Raw genomic sequence first — 18,896 nt, 5'->3', positions numbered from 1 at the left:
CCTTCATCTCGCTCGATTCCAGTCAATCATTAACAGTTCATTCGGGCAAAACAGACTTGTTTTGTTATCCAACTTCGCTCCCTATCTTATCTTGGTTGAATACAGTTAGCTACATACCACCACCTATAATGACGACCAACGGTAATGACAGGACAACTCAATGGAAAACAACAATTATAGTCAGCACATCACTTCAGGTAACGTTTAACACCACAAATGGCTAGCCAAAAAAGTTGCTAGCAAGCTAGCTTGGCCAGAAATTGACAGTTTCTGTTGTATAATTGAGTTCTTCCCGATATTGATATGAAGTCACAATATTGTCAATTTGATTATTACAGCTTATTAGATTTAATCATGACATTACCCATCTAAAACATTACCCATCTAAAACGCACAGAATCATGACACATCCAGGACGCTTCTTGCACAGCACCATCGGATCCGATTCTCAGACGCTGTCAATTCGGGGTCCTTTGTTTTCCCAATGTCAGGTAATCATCAGTTTGACATGACATTATTTGATTCATGCTTCAAAGGTATGGTATGTCTATACTAGAGATTGGTGTCTTTAGGCTATACAATTTCCAATGCCAAGAAGACCATTTCACAGTGTCACCTACCACCTGCTGTAAGGGGGTTTTCTGCCATACACACACTGACCCCTGGGCCTGTCATGACATCAGATACCTTTCAGCTAATGTGGTCATAACTTCAAAAACTGCAGGATTTTGCTCCTATTAAAAGGCTGCAGAAGACTTCCATCTGTTATTAGCTAGATATTTTGTGATAGTCCATTGGCTCCCTCATAATCTAGCAAATAAAGCACATAAACCCAAGGCCTATTGGCAAAACCAAAGTAGTGTTATAAATGAATGTATATGTGGGCTGTCCAGGTATTGCATTCCTCATAATAAACCCACAAGAACTACCAGAGAACCTTGAGGAAGCAGGACTGTTTGACAAGATCAAGAAGTTTGTGACGGTTCACCGCAATAGTTTCCTTCTCCTGCAAGCCCCTTTTTATGGGAAGAAGGAACTGGACATCATGTCACTGATACAGCACAGGTATAGTTATTTGTATTATACTTTAAAGCAGACAATCATTTTATTCCTGTCTGGAACGATTCTAACATGTGCAAATGTTGTACATTATAGGCCAATGTGGACTAGTGTAGTTTCACAGTAATGATCACTCCCAATCTAAATGATGATCCTACTGTACTGACCCAAATACATTCAAATTACTGTAGTAGTTTTTAATAATGGAACAATATTTCCGGTCACATTGATGTGTTAGTGCTGTGCTTTCATTGTGTGTAACTGAGGGATCCTGTGGTCTATTGCAGATTCCTTGGCAGCAATCTCAGAGTTCTACCTGTACGTAACAACACAGAGATAGTCAAGGGGATGCTGACTATAGCCAAAGTAAGGATGAAAGAAGACACCCCTAAGTCCTCACACATTATATTGACATGGATGATAAGTAATAATAATACTGAAAAACTAAAATAAAGATACTTGACATTAGTTGATACAAATATTGTTTATAACGATAAAGTTGATACAAAGTCAGGCTACTTTTCTTTGCTAGGTTTAACAGGGACAAGGCACATTAATAAACATTTCTGTCAATGTGCCAGATTTTTGCCAGCCAGCTAAAGTTGAAAGTTCATCATGTTTTCCCCCTGTGATAATGAAAGTGCATTATGGCTGATCTCATCTTCCAGGCCACCAGTAAGCCCCATGTTGACAGTGTGCGGGATCGGATGTCTCTGGCCAGGGCCCACATCATAGAGAGCAGCTCTGTCTGGGAGATGCTCAGGGATATTAAGCTGGGGTGAGCAGCTGGTGCAGAGTGGGGATGCCAGTTCCCCTCAAACCTACCTGTCCATGATAGGTTAGTGACACTAATGGCTGATTTATGCTAGGTCTGGCATCTACTGTGTTCACGGTCACAAGCAGAGAATGTCATTAACCCAACTGGCATGTGTTTAGTGTGCTTAATATACTCACTGCATCCAATCCTGTATCCAGCAGAATACTATTACTGTATAGATTCAGTAGAAAGTCAATTGAAAATCCAGCATTGCAAATAAGTGAAATGAGGCTTAAATAAAGAAAGCATTTTGTGTAGATTGTGTATTTATTATTAGCCTGAATTATCATTTTTAAAAGCATAAGACTCTGAGCCGTCTCTGTTAGACAGCAGTCCCAGTTTTCACTTTCTCCTCTGATATCTCCTCAATACGGATCACTAAACTCTCCATCAGGTCAAAGGTCACCAGAGCACACTGCAGTACCTGTGAAGTCCAAATAACTGTCAGTGCCAATTCAAATTATTAAATTCAATGTGACAAGCACGTAAAAACAGCTGTGGTAACGTGGCTGTAGTTACCTGATACTGCATCTCTGGGGTCATATCTGATACCTTCTCGTTCTTCACGGTCATAGTCTGAACTAATGCACCTCTAGCCTCTCTGGCTTCTGTTAGTGGATGAGAGTCACAATAATACATTGATTTCTGTACACAGTATAACACGTTGTACATTGTTCCCAGAATAATACACAGTATTTACATGTAATACATTTTAATAGATTAGAGTACTGCAGTGTAGAGAAATGTGCTTTCTTACCCTGTGCTTGAATCTTCTTGTCCTCTCTCATGTTCTTAACCTGCCCTGTGTAGTAGGCTCTAGAGAGGGCCAGACACACCCTCAGCATCTTCAGGTAGTCCTCTTCGATCTTGCACAGCTCCGGCCATATACTTGACTGAAAACATCAGCGTTAGGCCATCACCATGCTGTCTTGTCTTAAGCACGTCAACTGACTAGTAGCTAGGTTTAATCTTCTGAGTTATATGAATGTGTCAAAAACACTCACAGTCTGCTGCCAGTCCATGTCTCGCATAAGCAGGTATCGTAACAGATTGAGAGACTCCATTACCCTAAGGTAGAGAACGACAAAGAATACTATACTGAACAAAAATATAAATGCAACATGCAACAATTTCAACAATTTTACTGAGTTACAGTTCATATAAGGAAATCAGTGTATTGAAATAAATAAATTAGGCCCTAATCTATGGATTTCACATGACTGGGAATACAGATATGCATCAGTTGGTCACAGATACCTTCTCGTCACAGATCTCGTCATGGTATCTCTGTGTATTCAAATTGCCATCGATAAAATGCAGTTGTGTTCGTTGTCCGTAGCTTATGCCTGCCCATACCATAACCCCTCCGCCACCATGGGGTGCTCTGTTCACAACGTTGACATCAGCAAACCGCTCGCCCACACAACGCCATACACGTGGTCTGAGGTTGTGAGGTGTTTGAACGTACTGCCAAATTCTCTAAAACGCGTTGGAGGTGGCTTATGGTAGAGAAATGAACATTAAATTCTCTGGCAACAGCTCTGGTGGAATTCCTGCCGGCAGCATGCCAATTGCACGCTCCCTCAAAACTGCACCTGTGTAATGATCATGCTGTTTAATCAGCTTCTTGATATGCCACAACTGTCAGGTGGATGGGTTATCTTGGCAATGGAGAAATGCTCACTAACAGGGATGTAAATATATTTGTGCACAACATTTTAGATAAATAAGCTTTTTGTGCGTATGGAATATTTCTGGGGTCTTTTATTTCAGCTCATGAAATATGGGACCAAAACCTTACATGTTGCATTTATATTTTTGTTCAGTATATATATATATATATATATATATATATATATATTATATTGTCTGTGTTTCAATCCGGCATTACAAGTTGACAACAGTCAGTTTATGTTGACCAATTTACTACTGTCTATGTTTTAAACTGGATGCAGAGTTGATTAATCAATTATATCTTGTTGGCTAAGAACGCTATCTCCATTGTTCGAAAGAAAGGGATTCTAGGAATGAAACCTGATCTTCATTAGAGAATAGATCTGTGCCGTAGTCCATGTTCCATCTGCCTTATGCTGGGCACCAGATATACGTGGCTAGAATATGCAGCTCTCTACTGCAGTATTAATGATGACCAGATAAGGGAACGCTCACAGTCACAGCTTGTAGAGGGGCAAGGCAGGCTCACCAGTCCAGGGCTAGTATTTTAGACTTGAGAGAGGTAGCAGGATTGCTTAGACAGACCCTATGGGCCAGTTTCCCAGATACAGATTAAGCCTAGTCCTAGAAAAAGTATGCACAATGCTCTCCATTGACAGTGTTTTTTTTTAGTCCAGGACTAGGTTTAATCTGTATCAGGTAACCGGCCCTAAATATAGGGAGAGGTCAAACGGTACTAACCTGTCCATACTGTTCAGCAGGTCTGTTTCGGGGCCCCGTGGGAAACACAGAACCAGTCTCAGTAGGGGAAGAACCTGGATCCCCACAAACCATTCACTCTCATGACCTGGCTAGAGATAACAAGGAGAATAACGCAATTACAGGTTGCACTGTATACACCTTTTCTAGTGCAATGAAGTGGAGCGACTGTCCTGTTTATCAAAATGTCATGTACTATATCTTACCTTCAAGGAGAGCTCAATCTGATTTTTGATGTTCTTTATAATGTAACCCTCTACTCCGGCATGGCGACTGGTTTTTATCATACACCTACGATAAGAAATCAGGATATTCAAGATTTCTTACCCCGTTTGTAATACCTTGTGGTCCTGCCCCCCCCTCGGGGGCACGTTTTGGTTTTTGCACTAGCACTACACAGCTGATTCAAATAAACAAAGCATGATGATGAGTTGGTTATTTAAATCAGCTGTGTAGTGCTAGGGGAAACTCTGTTCTTTAAATCCTATCTTATAGAGTACTACAGATCCATCCAGTGTAGACATACAGACTATACAGTATTCTCACCTGAAGAATTTGTGCTTAGCCTCAGGTCCCAATTTATCTATGAAGAGCTGGAACACTTTAAACCCTCGTTCTCTCTGGTAACAGGAGAAATTACTTATTAGGCTAACAGGTACACAGAACCAAAATTATTTGATTTAGTACAGTTTCAATGTGTTTTATTCATGCAGGAGTTTTATTCAATTACCAAACCCTGAATCGGACACACAGTCAGAATCTGCACCAAGTGCTGCATTTCCATACAACAACAAAAACACAAATCACAAATTATTATTATTACGTCTTACATATGCATCTGTTTAACTGCTTCTGGTATGTAGTCAGACTCACCTGTGGAACACTGTAAAATGACTTTAGGTCCAACAGCTCAACTGGGAGGCTGTTATCCTCCACTCTCTCCAAGCTTTTTGTATATAATTCCTGAGTGATAGAGAATGGAGAAGAATAGTTAGCAATACTTACTACTCAGAGAATTCACTCAATATAGTATTGGGAAGATTTGCAATCAATTTGTTCTTACCAGGCCTTTGAGTAGGAACGATTCTTCCTTTCTATTTTAGAAAAGAAAACCTCTTGTTTAGAGGAACACTGTATATCTTAAACCAATGTTTTATTATCATGTAAGAACAGTATAGCTCTGAAAACATACCTACTCAGTAGGACGTCAATATATTCCATATTACACTGCAGGACAAACACAGGGCTGAGAGATCAACAAAATAATATTAATACTATGATATGTTTCAAACATAGTTATCACCCCATATCTTCAATGACACGGTTATTCAGAACCTTTCTACTGTGTTTCACCTGAAGACTGCTGGAAAGCTCTCAATGGTGATGAGCTGGACAAAGAGCAGGTATGCCAGACAGGCCCGTGACTCCTGGGCTTCAGTACTGTCTGTCAGGAGGTCAGACTTCTCCCTCTTCTTCAGAGCCTTGTAGAACAGGAGGCCTGGGAGAGGCTCCTGGATGGCTGGTAGGGTGGCCTAGGATCAAAAACACAATGTAGTCTTGTTTTAGCTAAGTTCATATTCAAATTGTCTCTACGAGGTTGATTGCCTTGTTGGGTAGTCTCGCTTACTAGCTGGGAGATGCAGTAGAAAAAAGAGCTAACCCTTAGTGTAGTGTGCAGAGCCACCAAGTAGGCCCAGATTACTTACCAGGATGTCTGTCGCAAAGTGCCATAGGGGAGACTGTTTATGGATGTCTATAGCCTGATCAAGCTGTGCCTGAAGGAGCGGCTCCCTCAAGCTCCCCATGCAGCTGTAGATAGAATAATAATATGCCTTACAGATCAACAAGCCGGTGCAGTATCTTCTACTCTCCTGATTATAACCCTACCAACAACTACATCTGATTGATAAATCTAGGAAAAAGTGCTCCTTTTACCAACATTCATATCCAACAAAGCACACAGACAGACAGGCAGGCAGGCAGGCAGGCAGGCAGACATACACCTACAACTTAAGAAGCTCAGTCTTTAGCTGATTGTCTGAAGCAGTGCCACCATCCTCGCTGTTGTCCTTCCTCTTCACCTCCTCCACGAATGGCTCCATGAACCTGGCCAGGGCTGAGCAGCAACGACACAGACCGTAGGCATCCTCCACTTCTTGCTCCTTGGTGTAAGGCACTGGCAGCCTGGACACCTGCTTCTGTAGGGCAGCCAGAGCCAGACCTACCCAGGGAGCCTTCTCCTCACCCAGACGCAGCAGCACTAGGAGAGGGAAGGAGACATTTAAAAGTCAACAACATGAATAGCACTAGAAGAGGCAAGGATACGTTTTTTTAAGTAATTGAAGCAATGCATTATGTATAGGTTCTTTTACTGCATTCTGACTTGTTTTGAGGGAATTTATTAATAAATATTTGGAAAGGAATGTATGAAAATGGCTCTCTACTGTCATTCAATCAATTACAATAAAAATGTGGGTTATCTAAGACCAATTAAGAAATCTTATTAAATCGCTTCAACAGAATCTGGATTAACCTAAAGCATCTAGCATTGAAAAAATACTGAAAGAAGCTGCAACCAAAGAAGTTGATTGCCAAGTTACAGTGCCTTTGGAAAGTATTCAGACCCCTTGACTTTTTCCACATTTTGTTACGTTACAGCCTTATTCTAAAATTGATTAAATTGTTTTTTTCCCTCATCAATCTACACACAATACCCCATAATGACAAAGCAAAAACAAGTTTGTAGAAATGTTTGCTAATTTATTTAAAAATATATATGTAAAACATTATTACATATACATAAGTATTCAGACCCTTTACTCAGTACTTTGTTGAAGCACCTTTGGCAGCTATTACAGCATCGAGTCTTCTTGGGTATGACGCTACAAGCTTGGCAGACCTGTATTTGGGGAGTTTCTCCCATTCTTCTCTGCAGATCTTCTCAAGCTCTGTCAGGTTAGATGGGGAGCGTTGCTGCACAGCTATTTTCAGGTCTCTCCAGAGATGTTCGATCGGGTTAAAGTCCAGGCTCTGGCTTGGCCACTCAAGGACATTCAGAGACTTGTCCCGAAGCCACTCCTGCGTTGTCTTGGCTGTGTGCTTAGGGTCGTTGTCCTGTTGTAAGGTGAACCTTCGCCCCAGTCTAAGGTCCTGAGCGCTCTGGAGCAGGTTTTCATCAAGGATCTCTCTGTTCTTTGCTCCGTTCATCTTTGCCTCGATCCTGACAAGTCTCCCAGTCCCTGCCTCTGAAAAACATCCCCACAGCATGATGCTGCCACAACCATGCTTCACCGTAGGGATGGTGACAGGTTTCCTCCAGACGTGACACTTGGCATTCAGGCCAAAGAGTTCAATCTTGGTTTCATCAGACCAGAGAATCTTGTTTGTGCCTTTTACTGAGGAGTGGCTTCCATCTGGCCACTCTACCATAAAGGCCTGATTGGTGGAGTGCTGCAGAGATGGTTGTCCTTCTGGAAGGTTCTCCCATCTCCACAAAGGAACTCTAGAGCTCTGTCAGAGTGACCATCGGGTTCTTGGTCACCTCCCTGACCAAGGCCATTCTCCCCCCGATTGCTCAGTTTGGCCGGGTGGCCAGCTCTAGGAAGAGTCTTGGTGATTCCAAACTTCTTCCATTTAAGAATGATGGAGGCCACTGTGTTCTTGGGGACCTTCAATGCTGCAGAAATGTTTTGGTACCCTTCCCCAGATCTGTGCCTCGACACAATCCTGTCTCGGAGCTCTACGGACAATTCCTTCAACCTCATGGCTTGGTTTTTGCTCTGACATGCACTGTCAACTGTAGGACCTTAAATAGACAGGTGTGTGCATTTCCAAATCATGTCCAATCAATTGAATTTACCACAGGTAGACTCCAATCAAGTTGTAGAAACATCTCAAGGATGATCAATGGAAACAGGATGCACCTGAGCTCAATTTCGAGTCTCATAGTAAAGGGTCTGAATACTTATGTAAATAAGGTATTTCTGTTTTTTATTTTGAATAAATTAGCAAAAATGTCTAAACGAGTTATTGCTTTATCATTATGGGGTATTGTATGACGATTGCTGAGGATTTTTATTTATTTAATCCATTTTTGAATAAGGCTGTAACGTAACAAAATGTGGAAAAAGTCAAGGGGTCTGAATACTTTCCGAAGGCACTGTATATCAAGGGTTGACTGAATTTCTACCTGATAGCTCAGAACCTATAAGGTAAAATGGGAAACAGATCTCAAAGAAGAAATTGATGAGAACTATTGGTCACAGATATGTGAAAATTGTTATATTTGCTCCTACAACCTTAGACATAAATTATTGCAATTCAAGATAATCCATAGGATTTACTACACTCCTGCCAGAATGCATGTAATGTACCCAGAAATGTCATATCGCTGTTGGAGATGCAAAAAACTCAAAGGAACCCTATTACATATGCTGTGGTCCTGTGAGAAATTGACACCATTTTGGGATAATGTCTGTGCTATCATATCATTGTGTCAAGGAATTTATATCTATCCATCTCCACGGTTATGACTGTTCGGAAATGTCAATATTCTTGACCAATATCAAAGAACGTTTTGTAACTTACACTACTGTTCAAAAGTTTGGGGTCACTTAGAAATGTCCTTGTTTTTGAAAGAAAAGCAAATTTTTTGTCCATTAAAATAACATCAAATTGATCAGAAATACAGTGTAGACATTGTTAATGTTGTAAATGGCTATTGTAGCTGGAAACGGCAGATTTTTTAATGGAATATCTACATAGGCGTACAGAGGCCCATTATCAGCAACCATCAGTCCTGTGTTCCAATGGCACGTTGTGTTTGCTAATCCAAGTTTATCATTTTAAAAGGCTAATTGATCATTATAAAACACTTTTGCAATGATGTTAGCACAGCTGAAAACTGTTGTGCTGATTAAAGAAGCAATAAAACTGGCCTTCTTGAGACTAGTTGAGTATCTGGAGCATCAGCAATTGTGGGTTCGATTACAGGCTCAAAATGGCCAGAAACAAATAACTTTCTTCTGAAACTCATCAGTCTATTCTTGTTCTGAGAAATGAAGGCTATTCTATGCGAGAAATTGCCAAGAAACTGAAGATCTCGTACAACGCTGTGTACTACTTCCTTCACAGAACTGCCCATCTTTTATTTTTATTGGCCAGTCTGAGATATGGCTTTTTCGTTGCAACTCTGCCTAGAAGGTCAGCATCCCGGAGTCGCCTCTTCACTGTTGACATTGAGACTGGTGTTTTGCGGGTACTATTTAATGAAGCTGCCAGTTGAGGACCTGTGAGTCGTCTGTTTCTCAAACTAGACACTCTAATGTATTTGTCCTCTTGCTCAGTTGTGCACCGGGCCTCCCACTCCTCTTTCTATTCTGGTTAGAGGCAGTTTGCACTGTTCTATGAAGGGAGTAGTACACAGCGTTGTACGAGATCTTCAGTTTCTTGGCAATTTCTCAGAACAAGAATAGACTGACGAGTTTCAGAAGAAAGTTATTTGTTTCTGGCCATTTTGAGCCTGTAATCGAACCCTCAATTGCTGATGCTCCAGATACTCAACTAGTCTCAAGAAGGCCAGTTTTATTGCTTCTTTAATCAGCACAATAGTTTTCAGCTGTGCTAACATAATTGCAAAAGGGTTTTCTAATGATCAATTAGCCTTTTAAAATGATAAACTTGGATTAGCAAACACAACGTGCCATTGGAACACAGGACTGATGGTTGAATTTGATGTCATTTTAATGGACAAAAAAATTGCTTTTCTTTCGAAAAAAATGACATTTCTAAGTGACCCCAAACTTTTGAATGGTAGTGTAGGTCTAATTGCTGCAAAAATATGTATAGCTATCAATTGGAAAGCATCATACTCACTCAACGTCAATAACGAACTGGAGGGCTGAACTATGTAGTTACATTCCATTAGATTATGTGTTTTATAAAATTAAGCCACAAAAAAAAGACATGTTTGATAAAATCTAGAAACCATACATTGGTCATCTTGAGGAGTGTAAGATTTCCCAACAGACATAATTGTGTTTGAATTTGATATGTAAATGTGTATTGAAAGGGAAGGCTACTGTGTTTTTGTAGGTTCATGGACAGTTGTGGGCATGTTGGGGTGTGTATTGGCTGTGGTGGTTGTGTTGTTTTTGTGTTCTGTTTGTTTGTTTGTTTATACATCTTTTTTTTAAATCTGGAGAAAAAAATGAAAGTAAATGTCATCAAAATGAAGTTACAGTAAGTGTCCAGTAGAGGGCAGCAAACAATATCTGCAGGAGATAGCCTTCACAATTCACCGTGTTACCTGTAGCAGCTATAAATCAAATCAAATCAAATTTTATTTGTCACATACACGTGTTTAGCAGCTGTTATAGCGGGTGTAGCGAAATGCTTTTGCTTCTAGCTCCGACAGTGCAGTAATATCTAACAAGTAATATGTAACAATTTCACAACATATACCCAATACACACAAGACTTGTAAGGAATGGAATTTAAGAAAATATACATATATGGACAAGCAATGACAGAGCGGCATGGACTAAGATACAGTAGAATATTATAGAATAGAATGCAGTATATACATATGAGATGAGTAGTGCAAGATATGTAAACTTTATTAAATTGACTAGTGTTCCATTTCTTAAAGGAACACTAGTCACTTTAATAACGCTTACATATCTTGCACTACTCATCTTGCATTCTATTCTATAATATTCTACTGTATCTTTACTAGTTATACCACTGCTCAGTATTACCTGTCTGAAGATGGGGGGCCATAAGTACGATGGTATCAGCGATGAGGTCCGGATGAAGGTCATCCACTTGGCCGAGAAAAATCAGCATGAGTTCCATCGGGCTGCATGTCTGAGAGAGCAGATTTATACATTACTGTTAACTCTGATGCCATGCCATGTGAATCTACCCACTGTTTAGCCTCCTGCCAGCCACTTCTGTCAAAGGTAATTCATAGTGTTTATAGTTTACCTTGGCCAGGTGTGTGATAACGGCCTGACAGGTAAAGGAACTCTTCTTCTTCAGTACCTCGGCCACCAGGGAAGCCAGAAGGCCACAGCCCATAGACTCCACTATACCCTGGGTCAGATAAAATAACCAAAAACTTCTGAGTCATGTTGTGTCTACTTTTTACATTTACAAAGAATGCTGCAACAGTTGCACAAGTTTATGGGGTGGCATACAAATTGTTGGTTGAATGTGGGCTCTCTTGATTATGACCACCTTGACTACCCCCTCAATTCGATCAATAAGTTGACGTCCTTGCGAGGTAGCTACAGACCCTTTTATGACTCCATGACGTCCTTGCAGGGTAGCTATAGACCCTTTTATGACCATCAAAATGAACTACATTTCCCTTACATGTTCTCATTTTAAAGTATGATATAATATTAAAATATAATATTAAGAAAGTCTCGAGGTTTTGCTCGCCTGAGGTAGAGTATCTCATGATAAGCTGTAGACCACACTATTTACCAAGAGAGTTTTCATCTATATTTTTCGTAGCTGTCTATTTACCACCACAAACCGATGCTGGCACTAAGACCGCACTCAATGAGCTGTATAAGGCCATAAGCAAACAGGAAAACGCTCATCCAGAGGCAGCGCTCCTAGTGGCCGGGGACTTTAATGCAGGGAAACTTAAATCAGTTTTACCTAATTTCTACCAGCATGTTAAATGTGCAACCAGAGGGAAAAAAACTCTATACCACCTTTACACCACACATAGAGACGCGTACGAAGCTCTCCCTCGCCCTCCATTTGGCAAATCTGACCACAATTCTATCCTCCTGATTCCTGCTTACAAGCAAAAACTAAAGCAGGAAGCACCAGTGACTCAGTCAATAAAGAAGGGGTCAGATGACGCAGATGCTAAGATAGTGGACTGTTTTGCTAGCACAGACTGGAATATGTTCCGTGATTTTTCTGATGGCATTGAGAAGTACACCATATCAGTCACTGGCTTTATCAATAAGTGCATTGATGACGTCGTCCCCACAGTGACCATACGTACATACCCCAACCAGAAACCATGGATTACAGGCAACATCCGCACTGCGCTAAAGGGTAGAGCTGCTGCTTTCAAGGAGCGGGACTCTAACCTGGACACTTATAAGAAATCCCGCTATGCCCTCCGACTAACCATCAAACAGGCAAAGCGTCAATACAGGACTAAGAACAGGACTAAGATTGAATCGTACTACACCAGCTCCGACGCTTGTCGGATGTGGCAGGGCTTGCAAACTATTACAGACTACAAAGGGAAGCACAGCTGCGAGCTGCCCAGTGACACAAGCCTACCAGACAAGCTAAATTACTTCTATGCTCGCTTCGAGGCAAGCAACACTGAAGCATGCATGAGAGCATCAGCTGTTCCGGACGACTGTGTGATCACGCTCTCCATAGCCGATGTGAGTAAGACCTTTAAACAGTTAAACATTCACAAGGCTGCAGGGCCAGACGGATTACCAGGACGTGTACTCCGAGCATGCGCTGATCAACTTGCAAGTGTCTTCACTGACATTTTCAACCTGTCCCTGAATGAGTCTGGAATACCAACATGTTTCAAGCATGTTCCCTGTGCCCAAGAACACTAAGGTAACCTGCCTAAATGACTACAGACCCATAGCACTCACGTCTATAGCCATGAAGTGCTTTGAAAGGCTGGTCATGGCTCACATCAACACCATTATCCCAGAAACCCTAGACCCACTGCAATTTGCATACCGCCCCAACTGATCCACAGATGATGCAATCTCTAAAGCACTCCACACTGCCCTTTCCCACCTGGACAAAAGGAACACCTACGTGAGAATGTTATTCATTGACTACAGCTCAGCGTTCAACACCATAGTGCCCTCGAAGCTCATCACTAAGCTAAGGACCCAGGGACTAAACTCCTCCCTCTGCAACTGGATCCTGGACTTCCTGACGGGCCGCCCCCAGGTGGTAAGGGTAGGTAACAACACATCTGCCACTCTGATCCTCAACATGGGGGCCCCTCAGGGGTGCGTGCTCAGTCCCCTCCTGTACTCCCTGTTCACCCATGACTGCATGACCAGGCATGACTCCAACACCATCATTAAGTTTGCCGACAACACAACAGTGGTAGGCCTGATCACCAACAACGATGAGACAGCCTATAGGGAGGAGGTCAGAGACCTAGCCGTGTGGTGCCAAGAGAACAACCTCTCCATTAACGTGATCAAGACAAAGGAGATTATTGTGGACTACAGGAAAAGGAGGACCGAGCATGCCCCCATTCTCATCGACGTGGCTGTAGTGGAGCAGATTGAGAGCTTCAAGTTCCTTGGTGTCCACATCACCAACAAACTATCATGGTCCAAACACACCAAGACAGTCGTGAAGAGGGCACGAAAAAGCCTATTCCCCTTCAGGAGACTGAAAGGATTTGGCATGGGTCCTCAGATCCTCAGAAGGTTCTAAAGCTGCACCATCGAGAGCATCCTGACTGGTTGCATCACTGCCTGGTATGGCAACTGCTGCTCTTTAATTATTATTATTTGTTATTTATTTAAACATTTTTACATATCTATTTTTTAGTTAACACTTATTTTTCTTAAAACTGCATTGTTGGTTAAGGGCTTGTAAGTAAGTAATTTCACTGTAAGGTCTACACCTGTTGTATTCGGCGCATGTGACAAATAAAATGTGATTTGATTTGATAATCCTTGACGTCCAAGTTGAAGGCTTTCTCACAGATTTCTCATTTATGAGTCAATTCAATTTCTCCCAGCCAGAAACCTCCTGAGGCTCCTTTAGCTGCTGAAAGACTTAGAAAAATCACCCTGACACATGCTCCTGTAAGTGTAGGGTGTAGAGCAAAAGAAGGCGTGGGGAGGTGGGACAACCAAGGGCACTTAGGGAAGAGCCTTTCCAAACAGGGTCACCATCACTGGAGCGAGAAATCTGACTGGATATCGGCTGGTTCAGTTCTCACACCTTCAGGTCAACAGCCCACCAACAAGCTCTGGGTAGTGGCAGAGAGGCGATCGTTATTTTATGTATACATCCCAAATGTCACCCTATTCCCAACATAATGCACTACTTTTTACCAGGGCCCTGGTCAAAAGTAGTGCATTATGTAGGGAATAGGGTGCCATTTGGGATGCAAACTATATGTCCATGATGGCAAAGTGGCTGTGAAAGTGTACTGTTAGCTGTAGTAGTAGACTTGCTGATGTTGTCACAGAGGAGACTGGAGTGTGACTGTGTCTGTCTTCACTATTATCGGCCTCTGGGACTCTGGAATCTACTACACTACACTGTCAATGTGTAGAAATGTGTCAAACACAAGGTATATTTTACAACAATTTTCACAAATGGAGCAGTGTAAAAGCACCCAATGTCCTCCCTGTTCACTCTGTAACAGTAAGGTGTGATTCATCTTAGGATATCTGTGAATTTAATTACTCACTTGGCGGAGCATGAGAGGGGGTTTCATAGGAGGGCTTGTGAATGTGATGGTGATCGATGCATTTACCTTGTTCTTCTCATCCTGAATGAAGTCTAGCAGTTGTGTCGTGTCACCCTGATTAATACACATCAATCCAGCATTCTGGAACAGTTCATGGTCCTCTGGCCTTAAACCATCTTCCACCACGGCTTCTCGCTGTAGAGAAACAAAATGCCAACTGACACCACACCACTCACAGAGACAGCTAGTTCAAAGTAATAATTCTGACAGTATTATGCATCTGATTAGTCATATTATTGTAGAAAATGTAATATCAATCATATTATTATAAGCATAGCTAGTTGTTATCATTCTGGTATGAGCCACTGTTAGCATGTTAGCTTACCCATCTCTGGATGACGTCCTGCAGCTGACCAGCCATCCTCAGCGTTTGTCTTGGCTAACAATCCTGGAGGGGTCCAAAAAATAAGAGTGTGAATATTCAGAATATAGAAGAAATACTGATAATATCTCAATTACTGCCAAAAATAGGACACCGGATAGTTACTGTTGCGGTTTGAAATGACTAGCGGTGGAGGTAGAGGTGGACTGTCCAGAGCCCTCAGTCAGTAAACCTCTTATCAAGCTCTATGTGCCTGAGCTATAATAGGATTAAAGCAGTTCTACATGGTCACGGCAGACAACAGAACTGTCTGGAAGGCTCTAGCTGAGTCGAGGGAGACTCAATCAATCTTAAACCGCTAGAACTAACTGCATGCTGGTGGTCTGGGTTTGTTTTATTTTATTTTAATGAACCACAAACATAGGCTCCTGTAGGGAAGTAAAGTTAATATATTGTACATCAAATGCATAACAGACTCTGTTACTCTAAGAACCAGTACTGAGCACTGGCCTTAACTGTATCAGCTTGCTGCCACAGACAGACAGACAGACAGACAGACAGACAGACAGACAGACAGACAGACAGACAGAAACAAACACACACACACACACACACACACACACACACACGGATGTAGCTACTTGAGGAGCAGCTCTCCTAGGTCTTGATTTGAGATAAATAGTTAGGGTTAGCCAGGAGCATGTTTGAACGGTAGGATTTAGCCAGCAGCTGCTGGTTAGGATAGGTTTGCTCTCTGTATTGCGCCGTGATGAAAGCAAAGCCCTGAACAAAAGGCACAAAGCAAATACACGCAGAGACAGTCAACAGGGCCTCTGTGTGCTGTGTTGACTCTGATTTAGTCATCTTTAATTGGAGACTGATGATTGTTGTGACGGTTACTTGTAGCCTACTGTATGTCAAAGCTGCTTACAACAATAAATGAAAAATCTCTGTGTAGGTCTAAGAAATATCTGGAAAGGAGCGGGGAAAGAGAGAATTCTAAAATAATCAGTTGTAGAGGATAACTTTATAAAAGAAAGTAGCACATATTGTTCAAGCACTGTACTCACTTGAAATCAAAGACAACCAAAATGCTACATTGGGTCGTTCGTTTTCACTACACGTTTAGATGATACAGACTGAGACAGCCAAATACTTCTATTATGTATACAGTGCATTTGGAAAGTATTCAGACCCCTTGACTTTTTTCACATTTTGTTACGTTACAGCCTTATTCTAAAATGGATTAAATTGACAAAGCAAAAACCGTTTTTTGCAACAAAAAAAAAGAAGACATTTACATAAGTATTCAGACCTTTTACTCTGTACTTCGTTGAAGCACCTTTGGCAGCGATTACAACCTTGAGTCTTCTTGGGTATGACTCTAAAAGCTTGGCACACCTGTATTTTGGAGTTTCTCCCATTCTTCTCTGCAGATCCTCTCAAGCTCTGTCAGGTTGGATGGGGAGCATCTCCAGAGATGTTCGATCGGGTTCAAGTCCAGTCTCTGGCTGGGCCACTCAAGCACATTCAGAGACTTGTCCCAAAGCCACTCCTGCATTGTCTTGGCTGTGTGCTTAGGGTCGTTGTCCTGTTGGAAGGTGAAACTTCGCCCCTGTCTGGTGTCCTGAGCGCTCTGGAGCTGGTTTTCATCAAGGATCTCTCTGTACTTTGCTCCATTCATCTTTGCCTCGATCCTGACTAGTCTCCTAGTCCTTGCCACTGAAAAACATCCCCACAGCATGATGCTGCCACGACCATGCTTCACCGTAGGGATGGTGCCAGGTTTCCTCCAGACGTGACGCTTGGCATTCAGGCCAAAGAGTTCAATCTTGGTTTCATCAAATCAAATCAAATTTTATTGGCCACATGCGCCGAATACAACAGGTGTAGACATAACAGTGAAATGCTTACTTACAGCCCTTAACCAACAATGCATTACTTTTTTTATAAAAGTAAAATAAAACAACAAAAAAGTGTTGAGAAAAAAAGAGCAGAAGTAAAATAAAATAACTGTAGGGAGGCTATATATACAGGGGGGTACCGGTGCAGAGTCAATGTGCGGGAGCACCGGCTAGTTGAGGTAGTTGAGGTAATATGTACATGTGGGTAGAGTTAAAGTGACTATGCATCAATAATTAACAGAGTAGCAGCAGCGTAAAAAGATGATGGGGTGGGGGTGGGGGTGGGGGGGCAGTGCAACTAGTTTGGGTAGCCATGATTAGCTGTTCAGGAGTCTTATGGCTTGGGGGTAGAAGCTGTTGAGAAGTATTTTGGACCTAGACTTGGCACTCCGGTACCGCTTGCCGTGCGGTAGCAGAGAGAACAGCCTATGACTAGGGTGGCTGGAGACTTTGACAATTTTGAGGGCCTTCCTCTGACACCGCCTGGTATAGAGGTCCTGGATGGCAGGAAGCTTGGCCCCAGTGATGTACTGGGCCATACACACTACCCTCTGTAGTGCCTTGCGGTCGGAGGTCGAGCAGTTGCCATACCAGGCAGTGATGCAACCAGTCATCATGCTCTCGATGGTGCAGCTGTAGAATTTTTTGAGGATCTGAGTACCCATGCCAAATCTTTTCAGTCTCCTGAGGGGGAATAGGCTTTGTCGTGCCCTCTTCATGACTGTCTTGGTGTGTTTGGACCATGATAGTTTGTTGGTGATGTGGACACCAAGGAACTTGAAGCTCTCAACCTGTTCCACTACAGCCCCGTCGATGAGAATGGGGGCGTGCTCAGTCCTCTTTTTTTTCCCTGTAGTCTACAATCATCTCCTTTGTCTTGGTCACGTTGAGGGAGAGGTTGTTACCAGAGAATGTTGTTTCTCATGGTCTGAGAGTCTTTAGGTGCCTTTTTGGCAAACTCCAAGCAGGCTGTCATGTGACTTTTACTGAGCAGTGGCTTCTGTCTTGCCACTCTACCATAAAGGCCTGATTGGTGGAGTGCTGCAGAGATGGTTGTTCTTCTGGAAGGTTCTCCCATCTCCAGAGAGGAGAGTGACCATTGCTGTCAGAGTGACCATCGGGTTCTTGATCACCTCCCTGACCAAGGCCCTTCTCCCACGATTTCTCAGTTTGTCCAACTCTAGGAAGAGTCTTGGTGGTTCCAAACTTCTTTCATTTAATAATGGAGGCCACTGTGTTCTTGGGGACCTTCAATGCTGCAGAAATGTTTTGGTACCCTTCCCTAGATCTGTGCCACGACATAATCCTGTCTCGGAACTCTACGGACTATTCCTTCGACCTCCTGGCTTGATTTTTGCTCTGACATGCACTGTCAACTGTGGGACCTTTTATATAGACAGGTGTTTGCATTTCCAAATCATGTCCAATTAATTGAATTTACCACAGGTGTACTCCAATCAAGTTGTAGAAACATCTCAAGGATGATCAATGGAAACAGGATGCACCTGAGCTCAATTTCGAATCTCATAGCAAAGGGTCTGAATAAGGCTGTAACGTAACAAAATGTGGATAAAGTCAAGGGGTCTGAATACTTTCCGAATGCACTGTATACATTGAACAAAAATATAAACGCAACATGCAACAATTTCAAAGATTTTACTGAGTTACAGGAAATCAGTCAATTGAAATAAATGCATTAGGCCCCAATCTAAGGATTTCACATGACTGGGAATACAGATATTCATCTGTTGAGCACAGATACCTTTAATAAAAATGTAGGAGTGTGGATCAGAAAACCAGTCAGTATCTGGTGTGACCACCATTTGCCTCATGCAGCACAACACATCT

The 18,896-nt window shown here is 42.2% G+C and overlaps 2 protein-coding genes across 4 annotated transcripts; one reads left to right on the top strand and one right to left on the bottom strand.

The window, feature by feature from the left end:
- Positions 1–20: 20 nt before the first annotated feature.
- Positions 21–2,133, top strand: LOC121533921 (protein SPO16 homolog). The gene is made up of 5 exons (XM_041840279.1): positions 21–197; positions 398–491; positions 894–1,065; positions 1,347–1,425; positions 1,728–2,133. The coding sequence occupies exons 1-5, from the start codon at positions 129–131 to the stop codon at positions 1,839–1,841; spliced, it is 528 nt and encodes a 175-aa protein (XP_041696213.1). The 5' UTR covers positions 21–128; the 3' UTR covers positions 1,842–2,133.
- Positions 2,134–2,191: 58 nt separating this feature from the next.
- LOC121533920 (glomulin-like) lies at positions 2,192–15,361 on the bottom strand. Of its 3 annotated transcripts, XM_041840276.2 has the most exons (19): positions 15,310–15,358; positions 15,148–15,210; positions 14,829–14,957; positions 11,297–11,404; positions 11,068–11,176; positions 6,317–6,569; positions 6,016–6,118; positions 5,663–5,841; positions 5,502–5,555; positions 5,373–5,403; positions 5,183–5,272; positions 5,040–5,081; positions 4,856–4,929; positions 4,516–4,600; positions 4,292–4,401; positions 2,881–2,944; positions 2,634–2,769; positions 2,396–2,484; positions 2,192–2,300 (listed from the first exon to the last, which is right to left on the bottom strand). In XM_041840276.2, exons 2-19 carry the CDS (start codon positions 15,181–15,183, stop codon positions 2,199–2,201), a joined length of 1,794 nt encoding a protein of 597 aa, XP_041696210.2. In that variant the 5' UTR covers positions 15,184–15,210; positions 15,310–15,358; the 3' UTR covers positions 2,192–2,198. The 3 variants fall into 3 exon arrangements, with proteins under 3 accessions (XP_041696210.2, XP_041696209.2, XP_041696212.2); XM_041840275.2 differs by having other exon boundaries at positions 15,148–15,361; XM_041840278.2 differs by lacking the exon at positions 5,040–5,081 and having other exon boundaries at positions 15,148–15,361.
- Between the last annotated feature and the right edge of the window lie 3,535 nt (positions 15,362–18,896).

This window comes from Coregonus clupeaformis, chromosome 20, assembly GCF_020615455.1.
Source record: "Coregonus clupeaformis isolate EN_2021a chromosome 20, ASM2061545v1, whole genome shotgun sequence".
Taxonomy (NCBI): Eukaryota; Metazoa; Chordata; class Actinopteri; order Salmoniformes; family Salmonidae; genus Coregonus; species Coregonus clupeaformis.
The sequence above is the reverse complement of the archived record's forward strand: the minus strand, read 5'-3'. Positions and strand labels throughout refer to the sequence as shown.